Below are 26,713 nucleotides of genomic sequence, written 5' to 3'. Positions count from 1 at the left end.
GACTTCGCATTTTTAATACAGTGCGACACCTCAGACTAAACAGTTCAGAGAAGAGAAAAATAAACCTCCTTTGGTGGTTTCTCTGGAGCCACAGTGGATATACAAAAATACACAAGCACTGTGTAGTCCTCCTCCCAACAGACACAGCAGAGAACAGTATTTCCAATTGCTTTCCTCAAAGGTATCACACAAGTTAAAAGGGCAACAGCAATAAGTCTTGTTCCAAAAGCAAGACAAATATAAGCAGCTACCAATAAAAGTGGTAAAGATTAGTCTGATATCACTGCGCAAAGGCAGAGATTAACAGCTAAAGTAAACATGAGCCATTTGTGAGAATCAAGTTGTTGCTTGTTTCTACTGTTCTTTAAATTGCCCACAGATCAGTTCACACACTTTATACAAATTCAACATGACCTAAGCTGAGTTATGCTGCTGCCACATCAAACATCCCCTAACGGCTAACCATTTTTACTTAATTTTGCGCTAGATGTGCACCTTATGCCCTTTAGCAGCAAAAAAAAAAAAAATTTACACTGTATTTACTTAAAGAAGCTGCAGTAGGCAAAGGTTGGCAAAACTAATACTTGTTTCAAAATTATACTAAACAAATGAATATATTAAGTTCACTCCAGCCACAAAAATGGAGGCACACAAACCCCCACGAGGTTTCTATGAGTTTTTAGAGAGTAACTTGCCCTAAGGAAGAGTCTACAGCAATAAACAGCCTTCATAATCCCTCTCCAACTGTTTCCAAGTACAAGAACTGTATAGAAGCATACACTGCATGAACAGGCAATTTTTTGAGTGACTTCAATAATAGAAATCCCATAGGAGTGTATCCTGTTTGCATATGCTGCTTTACTCATCACTGTATAAGGATAGAGTGCATGGATGCATCTTGCCTGTGTGGATTAAAATTAAATTTAAGTGTCGTAACATTGTCTTAAATCAGAACCACCAGTTTACTTATTAAAAGAAAAATAGAATGAATAAAAGAATTTTAAGGAAAGAGGCCAGCTGAAAGAAAGCTGAATTTCTTGAACAAAATAAAATAGAGGTATCTTGAAACACTTTAAGACTAACAAATTAATAAACTGCAATCCGAAAGTGGCAGGCACATATACACATCAGCAAGTGGAAAGAAATGGAGGGGAGTAAGGTTAGAGGGAAACAAGAGACAAAAAAACCCCCAGTGATAAGTAAATAAAAGTGGGAAAATTACAGCAGCAAAGCAAAGTAGGTGTTCGCACATATATCCTGTTGCATACATTTGTATATAGTTATGTAGTTATTTAGGAACTGTTTAAGATGTACATAGTTTAAATGTGGAAATTTTTGCTCTGCATGATACTTCTTCAGGTCTTTATGCTATCCCCATATGGTCTTAATTCAAGAGACCAGCCAACATATTCCCTAAACCTCATCCCTCCTAACAGTACTGTCAAATGATCATAGCCTTTTCAGTATTACGGCTTATAGGAAAGGAGTTGGAAAGTTATTGAATTTCTATAGGCAATTCATAATGGAATCTCTTGACCTATTTTAAAAATATTAAATTTACTCAGATTCTTAGTTAAAATACTAGTCGTGCCATTTTTGCAACTTAAGCAAGTTTCCACTCCTGAAAGAAATGTGAATTCATGATTCAATGTTACATTTATGAAAAGATTAATTGCAGGCATAAGGTAAAGGTAAAGGTACCCCTGCCCGTACGGGCCAGTCTTGACAGACTCTGGGGTTGTGCGCCCATCTCACTTAAGAGGCCAGGGGCCAGCGCTGTCCGCAGACACTTCCGGGTCACGTGGCCAGCGTGACAAAGCTGCATCTGGTGAGCCAGAGCTGCACACGGAAACGCCGTTTACCTTCCCGCTGGTAAGCGGTCCCTATTTATCTACTTGCACCTGGGGGTGCTTTCGAACTGCTAGGTTGGCAGGCGCTGGGACCGAGCAACGGGAGCGCACCCCGCCGCGGGGATTCGAACCACCGACCTTTCGATCGGCAAGCCCTAGGCGCTGAGGCTTTAACCCACAGCGCCACCCGCGTCCCACAAATTATGCAGTCGAGTTTCCCGCATTTGGGGAAATCGCAGGGGTCAGCACACCCGCAGTGCAATGGATGAGCCTCACCCTGGGAAAACCTCCTTCATGATCAAGGTGTCTCCCCTGCCAGGTAAGTATTGCAGGCATACTGATCAGTAATTAGATAGCACCAAAGTGCTTTTGCCTAAAGTGTTGTTTGTGCCTTAATTCTTAAGAAGGCATTTCTAACTTTCTTGACTTTACCCCCACACAATACTACTACTTATGTCTTAGGCAGCACAGATACACAATCCTTAATATCTAACACTGTATCTGGGAGCCAAGAAATGGTTGTATTCCTTCCTCAAGAACTAAGCCTGTTTCATGGAGTCCAATATGAAGGTATAAAATTTATGGGACAGTAGCTGAAAACCAGAAAAATATATGAAGTTTGGTTCAGTGCTTTAGGAATCTAATGGCCACATGGCAAGCATTAATTTGGTGAAGCCCATCCACCAGCAGAATGGACATTACTTGCACGGCAGATTGAGCATTAGCGGACACTAGAGAGCAGATTTGGGGGTCTTAGGGAGCAGCAGTTAATTTCTGCAAAGATGGCCCTTGCCCATGGATAACAATTCAATCCACTGTTACATAATAAGATTTAGTACAGGGTTTTTAAAATCACTCTTACCAATTTCTTCAGGTAGTTGCTTGATTTTGTTCTCCCGTATGCTGAGCATGATGAGTATCGACAAGTTTTTGATATCCTTTTCCACAGTTGTGATACGATTAAAGCGTAGATAAAGTGTGGTGAGAGACCTTAGCCTATACACCACTGGAGGAATTTCTCTCAGTTTGTTGTGTCGTAAATCAACCATGCGAAGCTGCTTCAAGTTATCAAGAGAGTCAGGGAGGCTGGTAAGTGAGTTCTCGTTCAGGGCCAGTGTCACCAGATTCACAAGACAGCCCACCTCAGACGGTAGTGACTGCAGTTTGTTTCCATATAAATAAAGTTCTGTCAACTGCGTTAACTCTTTGACAGATGGTGGGAGTATGTGTATCGACCTCTTGGCCAAGTCCAAGCGTACTGAATTTTCTTCCCGACATTTGTTTAGCTCTTTGATCACCTCGGCATTGCTGGATTTCTTGCGAGCACCTGGAGCTGGATTAGGTCGTTTTATCGTATTGTCCACTGAAAAAGCCACACCCGGCTGTGCACCACTGGAGTCCTTCTTCCCATCTTTGGCTTCTTTCCCTTTGGTCTTAAGCTCTCTCTCTTTGCTTTCTTTCCCAAATCCACCAGAAGTCTTGGCCTCTTTCTCCCTTTCCTTTGCTGAAGACCCTTTTGGGTCCTTCTCCTTACAATCTTTTTCTTTCCCAAGATTACTACTCATGGTTTCTCAGTTTAACAAAAAACCACGTGAAATCCAATTTCAATTTCTGTCAACGAAACTCATTCACCACCCAAGAAATAAGAATCCCTAGAATGATTCTTTCACTGCTGAACACACAGGGAAGTCTAGAAGACAAACACCTTGGCCAAAAGCAGCAAATCTGACGGAACAGTAGCTATCTGCTACATGTTGGTTTCAGAAGTACTTTCTCCCAGCTTTGATATCCGAGGATCCAGCTATTAGAGCTCAGATAATCATAGGATCTTCATTAGAAGTTCTGCAAAATAAAAAGGTAGAAAGGGTAGGTAATATGTTGAGAATTTCAAAAAATGAGAGACATGAAATAATACCCCATTACCAACTTTTTCAAACTGGTCTACTGTAAATGAGAGTATGAGTATGTGTACTTTTGCAGTTGCCCTACTGACTATCTAGCAGGTTTTATTTATTTATGGAGGTGCTTTTATCTTATGCTGATCTATGACCATAATAAAGATTTGGGTTGGATTGGATTGGTTTGGAAACATTCTAAAGGCAAAGAATGTGTAATATATTTCCCGAAGGTGTAAAATGCAAAGAAAAATACTGAATATCTACAGTTCTTAAGCTGATTTATCAACTAGAATGCCAAGGAGGTCCCCCTGCCTTTTTCTGAACTGATCTTTCCTACTGTTACAGTGTACCACAGTGCTCTGAGAGTCAGCTTGGTGTACTACCTTTAAAAATGTAAACATCTGAAAAGGCAACTGCAGATATATTTGGGAAGCCTAAATTGTTATGCAACTAAAGTTAGATTAAAAAAACCACAAATACAATTCATTCCCCAAGCAAAAGCGACCTAACCACCTATTTCAAATGTTCTTATACATTTGTAAATCAAATTACATATTGCCACATAAAGGATATGTTGAGGAATACTATTTGTTGATGTTATGGAAGACAAAGAATGTGGAAAATGTTAAACAGCACTTTGTGCCTCTCAGTATAAACACCAAATTTCATTCTTTTGACAACAGAAATTATCACCACTTTATTCTGCTCTGCCTTATCACCAATATGCTTATCTATGATGCTTAGGAAACAGGTTTGTTTCCTTAAATACTCTTAAAAACCCTCTGCTACATGCATGCTAAGGGGCAGTGTATCTCCACCCAAGTACCAAACACTAGGAACAAATAATGGAAGTCATTTTTTATACTCTTAGTAAAAATTCTAGATACAGGTAGGTAGCCGTGTTGGTCTGCCATAGTCGAAACAAAATAATAAAAAAAAAAATCCTTCCAGTAGCACCTTAGAGACCAACCAAGTTTGTTATTGGTATGAGCTTTGATGTACATGCAGTGTATCTGAAGAAGTGTGCATGCACACGAAAGCTCATACCAATAACAAACTTAGTTGGTCTCTAAGGTGCTACTGGAAGGATTTTTTTAAATTTTGTTTCGACTACGGCAGACCAACACGGCTACCTACCTGTATCTAGAACTATGGAAGGCACCACATTGAGCCGCATGAAATGGAAGTCCATCAACCTCACCAAGAAACTTGCACAGGTACAGACTGACATCTTTTTTCTGACTAAAGGCAAGAACCTGGATATTATACCTAAGGGTCTTAGAATGAAGAACCCTCTACAATCCACTTACCCTACTGAATATGCAATCACCCATTCCCACCACTCTTCTGAATAATACCCCTCCCCACCCTCTTACTATATACAGAAAAAGAGCAAACAGAAGCCATGCATGTTAAAGATAAGAACAAAATATATTTTAATTATCCCCTGCTTAAGGGTTTCTGTAAATATCACCTTCACAGACATTCCACATGGCCAACATGTATGTACCGTATGTGTATATATCTCCATCGTTCAATTTCAAACCAAACATGCAAATATCTACTACACATACGGAGCAAACATTTCAGACACCAGAGAAAGAAAACAAAACAAATAAATTATATATCTCGGAAAGGAAGGAGAGAACACGAGAAAAACCATGTCCCACTTTGTTGTTGTTGTTTTTACTCACTGCTCCTGTCTGTCTGTCTGCCTGTCTGTTCCTTCCTCCCACCTGCATATTTCAAGAAATGTTGGAGGGATGGTACATAGAAAGTAATAGACTGGATAAAACTAAAATCTTGCTCCATAGGCAATTCTAACCAATGATATTTCTGGGGGGTTTTCCTGCCTACTTTTCTACTAAGCCATAATCAGGCCATGTGTATCCTTCCAAATAACTTCTCCATATCATTATGTCCCCAGGATATTAACACACAAAGATGCCTTCTCCTTGAGAGGCCCAGAGGGTGGCAACACAAGAATGGGACTTCTCTGCAGCGGCTCCGTGTCTGTGGAATGTTCTCCGCAGGGAACTTCACCTGGCGCCTTCATTATTTTAGGCACCAGGCAAAAATGTTCCTTTTTAACCAGGCCTTTGGTTGATTTGATTGACATCCTATGCCCTTTTAAAATGTGGGGTTTGGGGGGGGGATTATTGGATTGTTGTTTTTATTTTAATTATATGTTTAGTGTTTTTATATTTTGATTTTGTTCTTATAGTTTGATTTTGTTTGAAACGTCCAGGGACCTCCGGGTACAGGGCGGTATATAAATTCAATTGATGATGATGATGTTACACTTCAGTTTCTGACTCCAAATTTACAAGTCCCAAGTTATGCAGAACACTGATGGGAAGCTCTGCCAGTGGCAGCAAATTTATCACAGCAGAGACTGCTTAACTGCAGTTGTAAGTGAAAACAGTCAGGATTTATCAGGACATTCACAATAAACTTTGTCAGTATGTCCACTTTAGACTTTAGCAAATACTCTGTGAAGCAGTGTTCAGATAGCAATCCGTTTATTCTGCATTATCTCACCTCTGGTGATTGGAAACAGTTTGTACACCAGCCCATGTGGTTCCTCAGCACGTACATTTTTTAGTTCTTTATCACTGTTGTCATGGCAATTTGTGGTGTATTGCAATTTTGCATAATCTGTAAAATCTTGAAAGCCATAAATTGCTCTGAGTGATGGTCTTAGCTCCATCTGATAACACCCACATTACAAAAATGCTAGCTAGCACTAATGACATGTTTGTTGATAAATGGGAGTATACGCAAATGTTGAATGGCTTTGGAAACTAAGTTACACTAGTTTAAGTTAAATATGTGCTAAAGAGTATGGTGGGCAAAACTAAGAGAAAACTGACACAATCCAAAGGAGTTTCTCCCTTATCCTGTACACGATCACAAGAAGAATTTTCCACTGGCATTACTCCACAGGATCTCAGCAAGTTTTTGGACCCACTCGCAAATGTTGCATTACTGTATTGGAATGTTGATAAGGAGAACGTGTACTATCACAATACAAAATATATTCTTAGAATAACAGAACTGGAGAATGAGGGTGCTGGGAGGGTGAGAGAATGCGAGGAAAGGAAAACTAAAAAATTACAAAATCTCTAACAGGGCAATAACTTCATTAGGACCAAATGATGTCATTGCTCAGTTGTGGGGGGGGGGGGTTGCCGTGTTTTTTCCTCTCCTTATGGACCAGCATGGCTACCCTTGGTTTTTATGTAACAAAGTAGTAAGTATGATGGGTATATTTCTACAGGTAACTGTCAATATTTTGAGCTGCTTCATGGGTCACTAATGGACTCTGGAATTGTAACGCAGGGACAAGCGGAAACTCAATTCTAGAAAAAATACGGATCTGTTCATGATAACTACAGGGCAAAGCAGACCATCCTGACCCTCCAAATGCTGCTCGACTCCCAATTCCCACCCCCTCACCCAGCACAGCCAATGGTTGGGAAAGCAAAAGCAATGGCCTCCAGAAACTTATCGCCAATCAGCTATGCAAGGTTATTACAGTTTTTGCGAGTATGCGTCGTGGCTGCTCTTGTAGTTGAGAGCGTTTCACCCACCACCCCTGAAGCTACTGTCACAACAGCATTGCGAATGTAATGTCTTAAGCACAAAAGACAGAAAAAAATGTTTCATGATATTTTGTCAATTTTGGTACACTCAAGGCTTATTAGGGAAGAGCTGCTTAAATACCAGAGACCTCATAGAATTAAAAAGAATGCTGTTCTTCATCCCCATGGCTTCACAAGGGCACAGAATCACAAAGGTCTACCAGGAAATTAAGTACACTTACTGGGTTAACAACCACTATTCCTCTGCCTTCCCATCTTCTCTGCTACAAATTGTGCCTGCTTTATCCCTTAAATGCTTTTGTGTTTTTATGCATCTCAGCTCTGGCTTCAGTAGTGTAAGATCTTCACTCTGCATTTTCTGCCTACAATTAGTAGCTCAAAAATCACAGGATTGTATTTCTCAGAAAGAAGAAACTGATTTTATTTCAAAATGAAACAAGGAAGTGCTTTCAGTTCAAGCTTGAACAAGAAAAGAAGAAGGAGGTATCCTTATGTTAATATAAAGCAAAGCAGCTCGGCTGACACTACCAAATAAACACACCTATCCAGGGTTAAATGTTAGCAGTTTAAAAATAAATAAATAAAAATAAAAAAATAGTACGGGCTTTTCATTTAATTAAGCAATTTTTAAAAATACAATAGGTGGCATTTTATTACTGATTTTCAGTAGTTGGGGTTTTGCTTACATGAATTAACAGTCAATACTCAGTTCAATTATATTTTATTTTCCATTTTGCACACTGGGAGCACATACATGTTACACAAATGCATCTTCTGTGCAAAACTTCCAACGTCCTTCCTTTTGTGGCTATGTGGAAATCATTTTTGAAAGGCCAAAGCTGAGTTCCATAATCAGAAGAGTCAAAAATCCCAATAACTCAATGTCATTTCTAAAGAAGCATTTCACTTGCTGGTTTGCTGGACTGGTTTGCTGCACTAAGTAAATAGGATGATATCCAACCATGGCATCCCAACTGTGTAAGGGATTTACGCTGTCTCTCTTCCACCATGCAGCCCCCTACATTCCCTCAAACTCTGCTCCAGAGGGTTAGCAGACCCTCCAGAGCCAATTGGGAGGGTGTGGGTGTTGCAGGCAGGAAGAAAGCAAGGGAAGTCCTGCTGCAATGTTGAATCTCACTCATGTGACCTTCCATCCAATGGTTTGAAGGCAGCTTCTGTGGTTTGGTGACCCTCATTAACAGTGGAACTGTGTTGCACAAGACTGCAATGATAGGGGGAAAGCACCACTGGGTGTGGGGATAATGATCCAAAGGCCACAATATCCTGTTCTGAGTGGTTTCCCCTTCACATTTCAACCCATACAAAACAGCAGCTTTCCATTTGCACAACCACTGAATACAGCCCACACTGTGAAAGGACTCATGCAGTGGATTGGTGCCAGGGGAACTATGGCAACTTGCAACTCCCGTGTGTGTGTGTGTGTGTGTGTGTGTGTGTGTACATATATACATGTCTTCCTTCTTCAGTATGTGTTTACTGCAACAATCAGCAGCACAGCCAGGGCAAACAGGACTGCAACGTGAAGAGTGAAACAGCTCTGCAATGGAAGAAGAGCCATGCTGCAGATCACTTGCTCTTGCAAGGAAAGGGAGGAAATGTTAAGAGATGTGAACATGGGTGAGGAAAAGACAAATGGTGAACAATCCCAGGCTACATCTGTGATGAAGAGCTGTAAACATAAGAATGAAAAGGACTGTAATCCTGTTTTAATTATGCTCAAGCTACCACACTATAGTGGAGCAATGTTCCCTAACCCGATTACTAAGTATATTGGAAGGGAGGCTTACCCAAACCAAAATCTGTGGGCAAGGAAGAAAACAACAAAGATGCATTTCTGGTGCTATCAGCAATTTGCAAGCATAGACTTACATACGGCAGAGTCTGCGCTTTGGCAACTTTGCTGATAAAATAGGCTATAAATACGAATGTTTGCTCTCACAGAAAAATGTGCATAAAATTAAATATGAAAATATATTTATAGCAAAAGCAAACCTTTAAAGCTGATGCACGGCAATAATGATAAACAGCTACACCAATTGCTAATAACGATGGTTTATAAAATCCCAGGGTCACTTCTTAAAAAAAGTAAATGATGCTGCAACTGACAAGAGTACTGGGACTCTTCCGTAAAGTTAATTACATCACTTTACTAGAGGACACATCAAAGACCACAAAGACGGTCACAGTGTTACACCACAAGGCATGGTCAGCAAAAAAACAACAACCAGGAACTCTTAATCACCAGTTCATAAGGAAACTTCTAAGACAACAATACATATCTTTTAACAAGTTAAAAGTGTTCAACATCTCTGTATTCCAATGCAAGGCAGCACAGATCCAGGCAGGAAGAAGCGAATCCTAGAATACAGGTAGAAAAGAATTCTTCCTTAGGACAAACTAGATGTAACATCATTCATGCACCCCCATTAATAGTTCTCTTATAGTAATATTATGGAGGCTGCCCACAAAATGAGATCTTCCAGCCTCCCTGACGTAACAGCAACTATCCCTGCTGCCAACTCTGTAGAATATGCGAAGAGAAATGCTGTGTGTGTTTGTGTGTGGCCAGTTTCATAACAGTGATACTTGCTAATGTCAAGCACCATCGCTCAGAATGAAATGTAACATATTGAAGGAGAAAGAATCACTATAACAGCATTCTGAAGTCAAAGGACCTCAGGTGCAATATAAATTGTAACGGAACTGTTTCAGATACATTTGTGCGCTGCCTTCCCACAGTTCAAACCATGCTCAAGGCAGCTTAGAACATGAAAATAAGGGGTGCATCCTCTTCATTTGTCGTTTGGTGCTGCTACCTTCTTTGTGAACAGAGCCTACATTATTATTATTTTTGCTTGGACTGCTGTTTTATCTCCAAGTGTATTTTTATATTCTATTTTGATCTGCTATTTGAGCTGAGGTGTGTCACCTTCAGCCTCAAAAGGTGACATAAAAATGTTGCACATATTAAAATAAATCACCTCATGAAAAACTGAGCAGCTTCAGAAGATCTTATCCCTGTAAGAGGGGAGAAGTGGGGAGGTATTTTCCAAACAGATTCTACAAAGTCTGTTTAAATGATGTATCATTTAAACACATGTGCTCAATGACATTTCTACTGTGGGGGCAGGAAATCAGACTCTCACCATATGCTAGTTAGATGCTATAGTCTTCAGAACATTTAAGTTGCAAGAGTCTATAAGTGCTTTATACATGTGAATTACCAAAATTCCCCACAGAAAACAAATTAAGCCAAGATTTAATACTGATTTGTTTTTATGTGTCATGAATAAAAGTGCTTTAGATCTCCATATTTTCAATTTAAAAAGGAAGGGAAGCACATATTGACTATTACAAAGCCACAAGCAGTTTATTGTTAAACAGATCAATGCCATATGTATTAAACACACATATATACCTATTTGGTCCTTAATAGGTATTTTCAATTTTTTGCACTCTCTCGTTCATAAATGTATATCTGGAATTTATAAATCTTCATGGTGGGATTAAAAAACACTCTGGCAAAATACTGCTTTTCTGTTATCTCAACATATTTTCTGGAAAAAGATGAGATAAGACTCATATCTAATCAGAAATGTATTTTGGTCCATGACCAGCACAAAATGCATATTATACCTCAATGCTAAACATTGCTAGCATGATTATTACATCAGATGCTCCAAATCCAGGGAAGTTAAAACTGCATACATTGAACTTTTCCACTCAGCAATAAGAATTTCCAGAGGGAGTGCAGAGTAACCCTGTAACAACAGGCAGAATCTCTTAAACAAAGTTCTAGCCTTAATGTAATTCAACATTTAGACAGCAGTTTTCAGTATTCAAAAATGCCTTAAGACAAGTTTTCAATAATGCCCACAGCAGACCTGTAAGACAGGTCAGTATGAGAGGACCACAAATATGATCACCAGTAGTGATGTTACATTTAATTCTGGCTATCACATTGCACCATCCACAGCATCAAGAGGCAGAAACAGAGCCCTCAAAGCCTAGCAGAAAGCACTGGGTTGGAGACAGTGAGCAGTATTCTACTGAATAGTTGTGCTAGCACAAGAATTATAACTTGCCACAATGGGATTCCCCTCTCTCCTGCCCCTGCACATACCCCAAATCTGCTCCAGAGGGTTGGGTAAAACCCCAGAACAGGTTTAGGGGTGCAGAGGAGGGAGAAGGAGAAAATGTTTGGGCAGGAGAAACCTGTGTGCTGATGGAGCAATATGCCTAATGCTGTATTGAATACAGCCTATCCTAAATTACTTGAACTTAATTCCTATTGAAATCAACAGGAGGCATGTTTAACAATCTATGGTCTTTTAAATTGTTGGTGGGGGTTATTGCTTTTGTTTGTTATTATGGTATGTATTTATTGTGTTTTTATGCTGTGAACCACCATGTGATCTTCAGAGGAACGGTGGTATAGAAATGTAATAAATAACAATAGTAATAATTGTTCTGTTCATTTCAACTGGAACTAAGTTCAACTTAGTCTGGATCCAACCCTCTCAGTTTATTCTGGGAGCAAGAGGCAGCACAGCCCACACCTACCCTCACATGCATGCATGCAGAGAACTTGGGGAAAACGCAGGCTCTCATGTCTCACTTTGCGTAAGACACGCCAGGAAAGCTAGAAGCACTGAGGAAGACCTGTGGTGTTCCTGGCCTTCTCCACAACCAGTTAAAATGAGGGCCCAGTGTGAGGGTAGGGGGAAAGAAAGTGTTGGCAGTGATTGTAAATAATGTCTGGCTTCTAAGTCCTGCAAAAGTGTGTGGACTGCTGCTCAGTATTATCCCCATACCACTGACAGGGGGCTAACTCAAATATAATGGCTTTCCTAACATATTTGAACTTAGAACTGAGAATTTCTGACTCCCCTCACCGTGATTATGCAACACAAACTTTCTCCTTGTGCAAAAACATCACAACTGAAGTATATGCCAGGTGGGAACTGCAGGATTCACAACTTCTAAAGCCAAACTCTTGCAAAACAACATCAACAACACACACACACACCTTCTTCTTTCTGCTTCGCATATTGTGTTCCTATCACAATTCATGTTTCTCTTTCTAACATTCGCCCAACCCCATCTCTCACACACAAAAATCCTGATTCCACATTTTGCAAATGCAGTCCACAGCACCCGCACCCATGTCTCCCAAGCTCAATTATCCATTAAGAACTCAGAAAACTAGCTTAGCACAGACATAGCTACGTCACCAAGTGAACAGAGATGCTTATCGCCATGGAGACCTTTGCACTCTCTCCTCTGTTCCCACTATAATTTTAGAAGATAAACATTGTGCTAATAGGAATGCTTTTGCTGGTTAAAAGAACAACTTCCAATTCAACCAGAGCAATTCCATTCCAACAAAACCACAGCAGAATTCCCTTGATAGTTTATCCCATACTAAGAACTCCCCTCCACCAGCACCTTGACTGGAATTACATGCTAAAGAAGAACATATTCTAGACTGAGATCATAGAATTGTAGAGTTAGGATCATCTAGACTACCTGACTTTGATGGATCTTGGCCTCTGGGAAACATGTTGGCCATTTGAAATAAATAATCTTATCACATAAAAGTAAATCAGATTTATTAGGATAACAAACAGTTCTAAAACTAAGATGGAACATGCCTCAACTGGAGGCCAAATGAAACATCATTACAAATGTGGGAAAGTAATAACATTATTTTATTATAAGAATACCTGAAACTGATCCTGATGTTTTTAAATGGAAAATTTGGCTGATTCGTGTTTTTTTAATGGAGTATTGTTTTCATAAAGTTTCCAGCATCTCATTTAAACATCTCCCAACACACGTGTGAAAACACACATGTGCACACATATGGAATAAGGAGAAATTCTGCTGTGCATGACTTATAGATCAGGCAAAAGAGCCCAGGCAATAAGGTTAATAATGTAAAATCATTTGCAGAATTAATTTTTAACTGCAATATTATATCTCGGTTAAGGTTTTTCTCTTTGAATCTGCAAGTATTTACACTTCAAACAAACTTTTACTGTCCAAGCTATGAATTTGAGGTTTACTGTACTCCAAATATACCTTGAAACATTGTGTTCACTGTTAACTTTTTTAAAATTAAAGAATAAACTTTAATTTAGACTTATGTGAGAAAAAGCAGACAGCGCTTGTTTAGACCGATTGTGATAAAGCAAAAGAAAAACCGATAGTGAAATAGTGTATTGCTAGCGTGGGTTGAAAAATACCATCTGCTGCAATTACAATTTGCTTCCCTTACTTTGCAGTAAGAGCTTTTAACTTCTTGGTTCCGGTTTCTGTTTTTGGCTTCATGCTAATAAATTTGTTCAGATCAAGTACACTCACCCAAGGCAGAACTCAATCGCAACTGCAAACATAAAACTGATAACTATTCTTTCCATATTTCCGTATATTATTTCACATATGAGGTAAAGTATCGTGCCAATTCCTAACAAACTTACTCTAGAGGGGGCAAAATCAGCTTCTTGCTCCAAGCACTAGAATTGCCAAGAGCAAGCTTAGCCCCCTCCTCAATGGTGTGCATGCCTTTACAGTGGTACCTCAGGATGCGAACGGGATCCGTTCCGGAGCCCTGTTATCATCCCGAACGAAACGCAAAATGCAACGGCACGTCTGCGCGCGTGCGGGTCACGTTTTGCCACTTCCGCGCATGTGCGTGACGTCCTTTTGAGCGTCTGCGCATGCGCGAGCGGCGAAACCCAGAAGTAACACGCTCCGTTACTTCCGGGTTGCCACGGAGCGCAACTCGAACGCGCTCAACCCAAAGCACATTCAACTCGAGGTATAACTGTACTTTTCCATATATAGGAATGCGGGAAAAAATCTTATTCATTCCTATGAGAGAAAACAAAGAGTTACACCTGGGGGTAATATCACACACAACCATAATTAACCCCAACAGTGGCTGGCAATACCAGTACTGGAAAGCAGCCCATGGGAGACAACAGTACCTCCCCTCCTGAAAGCGCCTTCAGGGTTCATGCTAGAACCAGACAGCCTTACCTCCACTATTTAGCATAAATGATATCTGAGAATATTGTTTATTTCACCAGGCTCCAAAACACCAGAATATGTGTTCTAAAAACTTTTACTGGTTCCTTCAAGATGACCTGAGCTGCAATATGCAGGAGTAAGGAAAGTGTTGGGTACAGCAGGTTGCTACGTACTTAAAGAGAATTTTTCACACAAACAATAGCAGACATCCAAAATAATGTTTTGAGGCATGTGGATATCTATTATTTCAGCAAGAGTCATATACTGAGGGACTTGAGCCATTAGACTTGTCAGCTGCCTCATACCAATTCATCTTGCAGCCTGCAAAACTTGATTCACCGCTTTTTCCAGTGTTCATGTAGTGGCAGACCTTCCAATATACACGTAGCTGCCCTCCAATTTATGCAATGCCATACATTTTGGCTTCTGCTTCCTTGCCACCCACTGTGTCAAGGCACATCAACCTAGTTTGTAAAGTGAACTTCTTGTATTGCTTTAATTATTAATAACTGGGAGAAGCTACAACGTAGTTTCACAAGTCTCCCGAACACCACCACACACAGCCCACCATTACATCACTGGAGCTTTAAGCATTCAATATCAAAGTTATCACTTTTATCGCCTTTTTGGTCATAAGAGCTTCATTCATAGCACACACAAAAAAGGCAATAAAAGTGGTAACTTTGATAGACCCTAAAACTAACCTATGTACCAAGGGTGTAAATTGTATGCAGGGTGTAAGAGTCGTTTTAACCATCATGCTAAGGAATCTTTAGTAAACTCTAAAGTATTGAGGAATTGAATCAATGATTGCTTGCAAAAACTTTCCTCTATAGGCACACACATTGGCCACACAATTTACATAGGCAGCAACCATGTGGTGAATAGCTTTTCTATCCCAATTTCTAGCACTGCTCTTGGAAGGGAGAATGAGCATCAGTAGCTAGCCACCCATCTTAGAGCCATTTACTGCTATTGGAACCCCAACAGCTGGAGCAAGGAGTTTCTTTAAACAGCTTTGGCCAGTACACCAGCAATGGCTATTCCTAGACACCTTGATGTATGGTCTGGAAGCTGTAGATAATGCAGAATGATAGAACCGCTCTGGCTGCTGATTTGCTACCAGACCAGGTATTAACCTACAAAGCCTAAACAACTTTGGGCTGGGCTATTCATGTGAATGCCTTCTGCAATACTGACCAGTCCGGCTACTGTGGTCATCATCAGAGACCATAATGGTGTAACCAACTGCATCTGGCAACAGCTGGCAAAAGCCAAGAAGAGGGCCTCTTCCGTGATGGCAGCCTTACTATGTAATAGCTTCCCCCTGAAATAAAGTATGCCTTGACTTTGTTGAACCATAGGCACATGCTGAAAATGTTCTTTTTTGCATCAGCATCTGATGGTTCATAATGCCAGCCACTATAATTTTAAGACTCACTACTGCTTGCGTTGTGTTGCTGTTTTTAGTATATTGTATACATGTGCTTGACTGTATTGTACACCACTTGCATGTTTTACATGACAGAAAGCATATAAATATTTTAAGATAAATGCTGGATCTATATTGCCAGACACACCCCATAGAAAGAATATGTAACAATAATGACTGAGACAACTTTGAGGGAAGAGATTTTCAACATGACATGCCTTAGACAGTACTCAGTTTATGAACAGGGGTCTCCAGTTTTTTCCAGAATCATTATGCTTGCATAATATATATCCTCCAAGAGTGTACCATCTTAGGAGATTCTATATACCAATAATTCAAGCTTTCGTTTAAATGCATGAACCATTCCTAAAAGCACGTCTTTTGATATTACTACCAGCAGGGCTCTGCAACAAAATGTTGCAATGCAGAACACTTCTGACCAAGGATGCAGCCACTCATTTCATCTCCCCACCCCACCCCTACCCTCAATCAAGGTAGCATTCTGTGCCCACTGAGCATGCTCAGATTCATGGATCCCTATCAGCGATTCTCACTTCGGTCCCTAGGGACACTTAAAACAGATTCATCATGTGAACTAGAATATATCAAGATAATGAGACGGTTCTCTCTTCCCTTTATATCTCTATGTGCCTCTTCCTCAGGCTTCCTTTTCCAGTCGCCCCATTCCATCATCCTCCCACTCCGTTTTCGGTTTTTTCCAGTCTATGTTAGTCAGCAATGTGTGGCCACATTGGGGGGGGGGGGTAGGGGCAGAGGAGAAACCACCATGGGGTATCTCCCTGAAGTTTTTATACTCCTGTTATCCTGAGCCTCCTGATACCTCATTCTTGTGGGTGGTGCATTTCTGTCTACCTTTGCATGAGCATGTGAAGACTTGCCTCAGAAATAAAGAGAACACTGATAACCTGTGTCCAAATATGAAAGAAGTTATCTGGAGAGAAAGCTCTCTAAAATTGGCTTTAGCTCCCTCTCATCACCAAATCAGGATGGTTTTCATTGCATAAATTTGTTTTTAAGTCGCCTGAATGTATCTTCAAGTACTTTCAGTCTCAAAGTTATTTTTAATTTCTCCGCAAGCATTCATTGCAAAGGGCATAGCACAACAGACTTGTGTTTAAAACAGCAAGCTGGTACAAGTCCAACTAACATTAATGCTGCATTCTCAAGAGGAGCAATTTCAGTGATTGGCCCAACTTTAAATAGCCATGTAAACAAAAGAAGAAACTTCATGACATGTCATCAGTGACAAATCCTTTGCTTATGAAAGCATGAGTTTCTTCCACTGCTCCCAAACTAAGCTTGTTCAGCATGAATAAATTCTGTGTTTTACAACCATCATAATTTCTGAAAGAAATTGAAAAAACACACGAATTTTTTCACATGATCAGGATTTTTACTAAACCCTAAACAGTCTTAGAAATACTGAATTGCAGAAACCAGCGACAAATATTCACTTCTAGATCACAAAATAATTTTGAAATCACTTTGAGCTGTGCCTAATCGCAGTTTGCCTAGTTTCGTCACCTTGCATTTAAATCTGTGTACTACATGTTTTCATCCCCCTTTTTATATATACAATTAAGGGGGGAAGGGTTCAGTGGAGGCTACAGATTGCCAGCATGGACAATAGGAGCACAGGCTAACACAAAAAAGGAAAGAAAATAGTACCTAGTTGGTATTAACTACTCAATTTAAAGACACATGGATTTGGAAGGAACTGTGCTGCTAGAGGAAGAGGGGAATATGGTTTTACACCAAGAATGTTACCTCAATAGAGATATGGTTGATCACTGATCAGTATCACCATGCTAAATGAGGACAAATGAGAGGGAGAGAGAGAGATCTAAGCATAATTTACAGAATTCTGTATCTTTTCAGTAACACACACCACCACTACCACCACCAATTATTTCAATAATTATTGATCTTTCCAGTCAGTTTGAGCTCTCTTAAAGTATGAAACAAATTGTATATTATTGTCTTTTTAGAAAACACAATTAAGGGAGGGCAGGGTTGGTGGAAGCTACTCACACTGATGGCCACTGTGGATAATAATGTTATTAGGGTCATGGACTATCAAAAAAGGTCGTTTCATTTAATCCTTCCAGATGGTACCAACCATCCTTTCTAGTCCATAGATTAGGAATATATGGAAGAGAAACTGTACTCCCTGTCAGCAACCTTGCCTATTAGCAGTAACATCCTGCACAATCCTCTTTTAATAAAGCACACTGCCAGCTCTGAGCAAATCTCCATAAACATAATACTGTATATTTTAGCATCAACAGTTAGACAGCAAGCATGAACTCAGCTGTGCAGCAAGCAATATTTCGTAAGTGATGAGAGTACAAATGCAGAAGATATTTCAAAATTTACTTGCATCATGTAAAAGGCATTGCTCCTTTATAGCAGGGGTAGGAAATCCTTTTTCTCTCAAGGGCTGCATTCCCTCAAAGTAGTCAGGGGTTGCATGCTGGTGTTTGGTGGAGGTAGGGACAGCGGTGGGTGTGGCCAGAGCCAAAAGTGGGCAGGGCATCCCCCATTTCTCTTTCTGCCATGCCCTTCTCTTTTGGTCTCTCTTGACATCCACATGAGGTTAGAAAGGAGATGGACTTAGCTGCCTCAAACTGCACAAGCTTCCCACATAGAAGCCAGTTCCATTTATGAAAGTGTGCAAGTTGCATGCATATCATCTACCCCACTGAACACACGTATGCTGGGAAACGGAAACTGGTCATTTGCACAAGCATCAGAAAGGACACACATATTCACAAGGCTATGGACACATTGTCTTCAGAGATAATGCCAATCTGAGGGGGAAAGCACATTATAAAAAACAACAGCAACATGATAATGATAAAAGCAATTACAGTGGTACCTCAGGTTAAGTACTTAATTCGTTCCGGAGGTCCGTACTTAACCTGAAACTGTTCTTAACCTGAAGCACCACTTTAGCTAATGGGGCCTCCTGCTGCTACCGCGCCGCCGGAGCACGGTTTTTGTTCTCGTCCTGAAGCAAAGTACTTAACCCGAGGTAGTATTTCTGGGTTAGCGGAGTCTGTAACCTGAAGCGTATGTAACCTGAGGTACCACTGTATCATGTTTGGCACTGCCTTTAAAAATAATGTGACTGTTAACTAACATAAGTAAAGGCAACTTCCTTTATAGCCCATCTTGAGTTCCATCTTGGGAGACCAAAGGAAGAAAGGAAATAATCAGAAATGTACATAAAATTCGCTCCCTTTTCACAGTGATCTGACAGGTAAGTGCCCCCACCCCAACCCCAGATCCGGTCCCTTACATCAGGTCTACACAATTAACACAGAACTGCCTAAAATCAGTACAGTTGCTTCATGAGATAATGACTGGAAAAACACATAGCAATGATATTACGCTGAAAAGAATGTTATGCTGGAAAATACTTCTGCTTGAAGCCAGATTGAGTACTTTAGGCGTGTCTAATGGAAAATAAGCTCTAGGCAGTGCAGGTAAATGAAACAATGTTATCAACTCATAGACACTTACCATATCAACAAAATGGAATTTTAAAACAGAAATAATAATATAGCTATCAGCCACAGCAATTCTAACACAGAGACAAGTGTTTGGGTCCTGACACACTGAAGAGGGTTTGTCATTTATTCCTCCATGTCAGCCTTTGCTAACTTGATGCCCTCCCTATGTTCTGGACTATTAGCCCCACCAAAAACATCTCAAGGGCTCCTGGTCAGCAACAATCTACTTCTTCATACACACAAACTTTTATTCTCCTTTTTCCTCTCTGGTCCCTTATTCTGTTTAAATAGTTGAAGTACCCAGTCCCAGAATTGAGTGGAATCAGTTTCAGCTTATGCAATCAGCTGATGTGGGCAAGGTACTGGCGGCAATATATCCAATCACATGCCCTCTTGACCCCTGTCCCTCCTGGCTCATTAAATCTAGCAGAGGTGGTCTGACTGGTTGGGTCCAGAGCATGAAAAACACTGCATTGCATGAGGGTTCCTGCCTTGAAAGAAAACAGTGGTGCAGCACTCCTAGATTTCTTAGACTAGAACTACCAATGAAAAACACACCTTTCGGGGAGAAGGTGGTGATGAGGATTGTGGTGGGGCATGACACAGGCTATTTAGAACCATTCCAATCTGGGTTCAGGCCTGCCCATGGATTCCCTGATGGATAACCTTTGCAAAGAGCAGAGCAAGGGAAGTTTGACCTTGCCTCATGATCTGTCCTCGGCTTTTGATGACACTGACCATGGTATCCCCCTGGACCTGCTCTGAGGAACAGGAATTGGGGGCACTGTGTTACAGTGATTCCAATCCTACCTCCAGGGCCAAGTCCAGAGAGCTGGATTAGCAGATTGCTTTGTAGCCCCCGGCAGCTGTGTTATGGGTTGCCACAAATTTCCAATGCTATTTAATATCTAGACGAGACCCCAGGAGATGTGGGGCAAGGTCCCATCAGTATTCTGATGACACTCAGCCCTATTTCTCCATAACATCTGAATCAGGAGATGCTGTGCAGTCCCTGGACCAATGCCTGGATAAATTTAGGAAGAACAAGATCAGCTTGAACCCTGGCAAGATAGAGACACTGTGGGTGGGGGGGCTCCTGTGTCCGAAAAATTAGTCAGTTGGCTATCCTGGATGGGGTTGCACCAAAATTCATACTGCACAAAGGCGTTGTATGGCCGTGACAAGAGGAAGAACTTGCACAAGCTTGGCTTGTCATACATTAATCAACACAGAAGGAAATAAAAGTAGCAGGGGGCAAGTTTTGATGGAGAAAGATACATAAAGGAACAGCAGTGAGCCATCAAAGATATAGGTGAATATAAATGAAAATCTCTATTTGCCATTGCCTTTCATCTGAAAAGAATTATCTGATCAACTTTACCACAAACATCTTGGGCAAAACCAGCAAATAATATATGAGCTGCCCTGAACCTTTAATCTGTGTCCAATGCTTACACAGCATATTACAGTGTTTACAGTATTCAAAAATCACTTCAAATTCTTCTTGCAAAATTGTCTTCTCATGACAGTATTTTACAAAAGCCTTTATTAATTTTGATCCAATCTAGAATGTTTATCCGTATCAGTCCTTGGACATATTTCTTAGAACTGAAACATGATAATGTATATGAATTTTTGACGGCTGGTCCTGTTTCTTTTTGATATTGTAATATTATATATGCTGTAAGCCACCCTTGGTGGACAAGATATTACTGTTTTAATAAAACAAATAAATACCACCGCACATATTGAATTTATTCCCTCACAAAATTAATATCTGTCAAAATGAAACTGTTGCCATGGATGAGCTCACTAGAAGAATCATCAAATGAAACTGAAGGAGTGCACACAGAAAATATGAACACATCCATAAATCAGTATACCCAGAAACTGTTGCAGAAATTATACACTTGTGCAATGAAAATTTGACCATCTCACTCAATTAAAACAAGAACCAGCATGATAGTATACTGTAACTATCAAGATAATATATGTGCAAGCCTCTCCCTGCCCTCTATGACATCTGCAAACACTGGAAAAACTGTAACTAGCAGCAGCTCTACACACAGTGACAGCACTGTTTACAAACCTTACTTCTATCATAATCCATAGCACAGATAAGGAAATCACTTTCTACATCTATAAACTACTGGGAGAATGGGAGCCTGCAGACTTTCATGTAATTCCAGCCATGCTTCTACATTTCAAAGCTATTGCAAGCGGAGCTCCAAGTACAAAGTAGCTCCCCCCCCCCCCGAAAACCTGCTGCTTCCCCAAATCATATGTAAATAACCATGGCCTGTTAATTTCACTTGCTACATCTACAGAAACTCCAAAGCTCAACAAAACAATTTACATGTGATGATTATCACAAACTAAAATGAATCCAGCTGCCATCTATTGGGAAATCTTACTTGCTAAGAGCTCTTGGGATAAATCACTGAGACAATCTAAATATTTAAACCCATGTCAACAGTAATGGAGTCTGAAAAATCAGCTTATCTAAAATATCACTAAACAGAATAAATGTATTGATAAGAACTAGGTGGAACTCCAGAGATCAAGAAAGTATTTATGCTTAAAGCATGACTGCATATATTGTGTAACTTCTAAGAATGCCAAGCATGCCTTACAGTGCAATCCTACACAAGTCTACTCAGAAGTACGGTAACTTCACTGGGTTCAATAGGACGCACCCCCATATGATTGCTGATTGTATTTCCCCTTATTTTTTAATCCCATTTTAAACTTAAGGCTACAATCGGGGTTTTTTTTAAAAAAAAACCTCTGTTGAAAATGACTAAGAATCTGCGTCAATTGTGGGAAATGCTGTTTTAATTTATGTTTGAGCAATTTTATAGTTCCAAAAGGCAGGCTATGATATACAATTAAAACTCGGCCATAATTGCTATTTGCCTGTGCAAACATATTTCTTCATGCGCATATGCAGTTACTAAAAATGAATGATTTTACATACCAGTTTAAGCTACATTTTGAAATGTTGCACTGAAAATGCTGAATTAAAGTTTGCCTTTTAAAAAATGCATTTAAAATCTTTTAAAATAGTCTTGAAAAAATCAAAACACCCAACATTGAAATCTCATGCTGCATTAAATAAAACTGTATTTATACAGTTAGCAAACACATACACATTTGTTCAACGTAACAAATGGAAACAGATTTCAAACTACTTTAGTGTTTATCAAATGGCAATCACTAAAATCAAATCCTTTAAATTTGATAGCCAGATGATTAAAGACAGTAGAATCATATACAGAAAACTGAAATATAATCACAATGAAATAGGAAAAGAATTACATACACGTCCTTTAGAAAGGAAAGCAGGGCTTTTCAGAATCAACGTCCAGTGTTAAAAAAGGAAATACAACAGTGGTGCTGATTACAGTCAAAATCCCTGAAACAACTTTTCCCCTTGATCTTCGTGCTTGGTGAAAGACAAGCTGCCCATCTCTGCTTCTGTAATTGACATCACTCCACAGTATATACACACTTTCTCTTGACACCAGACATTTTATCTTAGAGCAAATAATCCAACTCTCACCCATCTGAGGACACTGGCCATACCTGCTGGGAAAGGGCGTCAGTGCTTTGTGCGTTCAGGGCTTCCTGCTTCTTCTCGCGAATACCTTCTTCTTCTTCTGCTGCTGCTGCTGCTGCCTTGTGGCCTCTTAGGCCCAAACCCCTGCCTCCTGTCAGCAGCACAAGCAGCAGCCCTAGACAAGCCTTGGATCAGAGGCTTCTCCACCTACACCCTTGCAGTAGCAGCAGCAGCCAGCAAAGCAGCGGCGCACACGCGCACAGGCTCAGGCACACGCGCGCCCTTTCGCCAACCACCTCCCGAGCCCTTTCCCCTGCATACTCCACCCACTGCCCGAGGTCGACCCGCAGGGTCCCCCTTGCAGCCTCGCCCTTCTCCCTGGGCCACAGCAGCCTTCCCCAACACCACCACCGGCTGGGGCTGCCTCCCTAAACAAGGGCTTCCATTGCACAGGTGCAAACAACAACAACACCCCCTGCTTGGGAGGGAGGCAGGAGGGGCCTTCGCTTGCCACTGCGTCCCCCCCTCCTCCTTCTCCCCCCTTGGCACCCATCGCCCCCTTTCTCCACACACGCCTTGCCTGCGGAACCTCCCCCTTTTCAGCTGCTCTCCTTCCTTCCCCTGCAGATCAACCTTCCCCTCCCCATCCATTTCCCCCCTTGAAAAGGCGGGTTCGTGTGCGGCTCCCCCCCGCCCCGACAGACGCGCCCACTGCCCGATCCGGAGCCCCATTTCCTCCCCCTCCGCGCTCACCTTTGCGCAGAGTCCCCTTCGCCCTCCCTCCCGCCGCCTCCCCTTTCCCAGCTGCCAACGACAGCCCCCCCCCCCGCCTCGGTTGCAGCCCCGTCGACCTCCCGCATTCCTCCGCCTCCCCCACCCCGCCCTCCAGCGAAGGCTCCCGCCTCCCTTCCCAAGCTCCCGATACCCCGCTCGAGCCGCCCTCCCTCCCCGGCTGCCCTTACCCCTACAAGACGGCCGCCCTTCCCACTTCCCTCCCCTCCCTCCACATTCCAGCTGCAGCCCCCGAGCTGCCCCCTGCCGCCGCCCCATAGCTGCCACCGACGCCACCCCCCGCCCTCAGGCCTTCTTGCCCCCCGAGCTTTCCTTACCGTGGAGGCTCCTCCGCCATCCCCTCCTCACAGCCGCTTCCACCGTCCGCCTCGCCCGCCCGCCCGCCTGCCTGCCGCCGTCACCGCGCACCGAGCGGCCCGTCACGGGACTCCCCGCCCACAGACCTCCACGGTAACCATAGAGAGAGGGAAAGTGGCAGGTGGAGCGGCGCGCCGGCTTCAGCGCCCGGACGCCGCCATGTTAACCGGAGGCAGGGAGAGTGAGGGGGGGGGGAGTCTTCGTTGCTATTGGCAACGGGCGAGCACGACTCAGTGCATTAATGGCGGAGGGGATACCGGGGCAAACACCGTGATGCGTGTGCATATAAAAGTCTTTCGTTAGGACTCCAAAGTCTAACAAACGAAGTTGGTTTTATTAAACGTGACACAGAATAAAGCTGCCCTCGCTAGGTAGGCAGCCGCGCTGAGGGTAAAAATGCCGCCCTCTCCTCCCCCTCGTACCAAGAGGCATGGCTGTCCGTTTGCCGCACAAAAGGGCGAGGACGTCGCCGCTGCCGCCGTTCGCCCGGTTGCGCGCTCGCGAGAGAGCCCTGGGCGAGGCCGAGCGCGCGGACGGGGCTGAGACCAGCCGGCCTGGCTCCGAATGGGTTTTAATCGCGGCGGATAATGGAGAAAACAAATAAGGAAATAAAGCTCCCTTGCGGATTGAATTCCAGGTCAGGATTCCGTCTTCCCGCCGACACCCATTTTAGCGTGTCATCAACGTCAGGAATTCATTGCCACCCTATAGAATAACCATAGGTCCTGGAGAACTTTTTTTTACAGGCAAAAGTGGGGGTTTGACACCAAAACACATAGGAAGCTTCCTTGTGCATGCATGCATTTTGTTAACTTGGGGGCAGGGAAGAGAAGCAAAGGAGGTCCATGTTTAAATCAAAGAGAATTTTGCAGTGGTGGCCCTCAATTTACAGTGGTACCTCGCAAGACGAAAAACGCGCAAGACGAAAGGGTTTTTCGCTTTCTGTGTTGCTTCGCAAGACGATTTTCCCTATGGGCTTGCTTCGCAAGACGAAAATGTCTTGCAAGTTTGCTTCCTTTTTCTTAAAGCCGTTAATACCCAGCAAATCCGCGCTCCGCAAGACGAAAAAATCGCAAGACGACACAACTCGCGGAACGAATTAATTTCGTCTTGCGAGGCACCACTGTAATTCCACAAGCTCCTCTCCCGACGTCTCCCAGTTTGGGGCCAAATAAGTTCTCCCTGGGGTCTCCTCAGATCGGGAACGGGGTGTCACGAAAAGTAAGGGAGTGGGGCATTGCCCACTCTGCCTGCCTGAAATCCAAGCACGAAAAGTATACAGTATTGTGTAGGGAAAGCAAAAAAGTATTTTTGCAGAGATCTACAGAGGCCCAATTTCAACATGTTAGGCATACAAAAATATATTGGGTATTATGTAGCTGGCATAACCTCTAAACTGAGATGGCTTCCCCTACATGAGCATGCTAGGGATCCATGGTGCAAGGGATGCTGCACTCACATTGCAGGGTCCTGTATGGGGTCCAGCGATCCAATTTAAACATGGCACTGGCCAAGTGGAATCCCGCACAAGTAAGGGCTTCACCACACACAACATTTACCATAAACTGGACTGAGAAACGGCTTTGAATATCACAGCACCCTCGGCCATCCACAGTGGTAAGTGGCTCATGCTTCCATTTTCAAGGTCCAAAGGGGAACTTGGGAGTGAATGGCAAGCGGGATATGAATTCAAATCTTGTGCAGTAGCACCACCGCTGGAAACATAGCACACTTAAATATCTTAGTGCTGTAATGTCGAAAGCTACTTAGTTCATAGGGATTTACTTTGCTGGAAGCTTGTTTGGGATTGCAGCCTGGGCTCCTGCTCACTAGAGCAGGTGGGGAAGAAGATGGATGAAATGACAGATAGATGGATGGCCCTCCTTCCTCCAAAGGCACTCAGGGCAATGTACAACAAACAATGACATGGTACTTACTTACTTACATTCAGAGGTGTGGTTATTTATTTAGTGGAGGAGTCTTCAGTCAGATCAGCTCCCATTTGCTGTGTGAAGTGGTGCAGTCCAGACACAGGTTTACCACCACAGCATTAACTACACAGCCAAACTAGATGTTGCATGCAGGCACTTGTGAATTCCCCCAACTGCTTCTTATCGCCAAGCGACCTGAAGCTTTAAGCAGAAGAGGGGATGGGACTGCTTAACCCTTTGCCCCACAGCTATTTTTCTGTCCCAACTTTTTTGCACCATAGTTAGGCCCATAGACGAAGGACGAGGTAGAAATATTTGAGTGGAGAGGGCTTTATGTAACTAAGCAGAAAAAGCAAAACAAATTTTCAAAAAAATAAATGTGGGGTATGATTTTTCACAAGAAGAAGCAGAGATCTGAAACTAAATTCCCAAGCAACAATAGTAACAACCATTAGGTTTTGCATAGATTTCATTGAAGCCTTAATTAATTGTTTAACAATGTGACAATTTTAAAAACTGGTAACAGGGAGGATGTTTTATATCTCTTCTATTCTCCATGCCTAACAGTTCAACCCTACACATGTTTACCCTGAAATAAGTCCCACTATGTTCAGTGGAAATTAATTCCTAGTACTGTAAATGTGTTTAGAACTGCAGCCTAAAGCACAATTTAAAACTTTTTAAAAAGTAACTGTAG

At 42.0% G+C, this 26,713-nt stretch overlaps 1 protein-coding gene across 2 annotated transcripts in view; it reads right to left on the bottom strand.

The window, feature by feature from the left end:
- Positions 1–24,171, bottom strand: part of SHOC2 (SHOC2 leucine rich repeat scaffold protein) — a 49,219-nt gene extending 25,048 nt beyond the window's left edge. The window contains exons 1-2 of one of the 2 annotated variants that reach the window (XM_081911615.1): positions 24,046–24,171; positions 2,713–3,692 (exon numbers count right to left, since the gene is read on the bottom strand). In XM_081911615.1, coding sequence (XP_081767741.1) covers positions 2,713–3,415 — 703 coding nt within the window. In that variant the 5' untranslated portion in view covers positions 3,416–3,692; positions 24,046–24,171. Of the gene's footprint in view, positions 1–2,712; positions 3,693–22,962; positions 23,222–24,045 lie in introns of those variants that run through there. The other variant, XM_081911616.1, reaches the window with a different exon arrangement.
- Positions 24,172–26,713: the final 2,542 nt, after the last annotated feature.

The sequence above is a fragment of the Podarcis melisellensis genome (genome assembly GCF_964234715.1).
Source record: "Podarcis melisellensis genome assembly, chromosome: 5".
NCBI lineage: Eukaryota > Metazoa > Chordata > Lepidosauria > Squamata > Lacertidae > Podarcis > Podarcis melisellensis.
The sequence above is the reverse complement of the archived record's forward strand: the minus strand, read 5'-3'. Positions and strand labels throughout refer to the sequence as shown.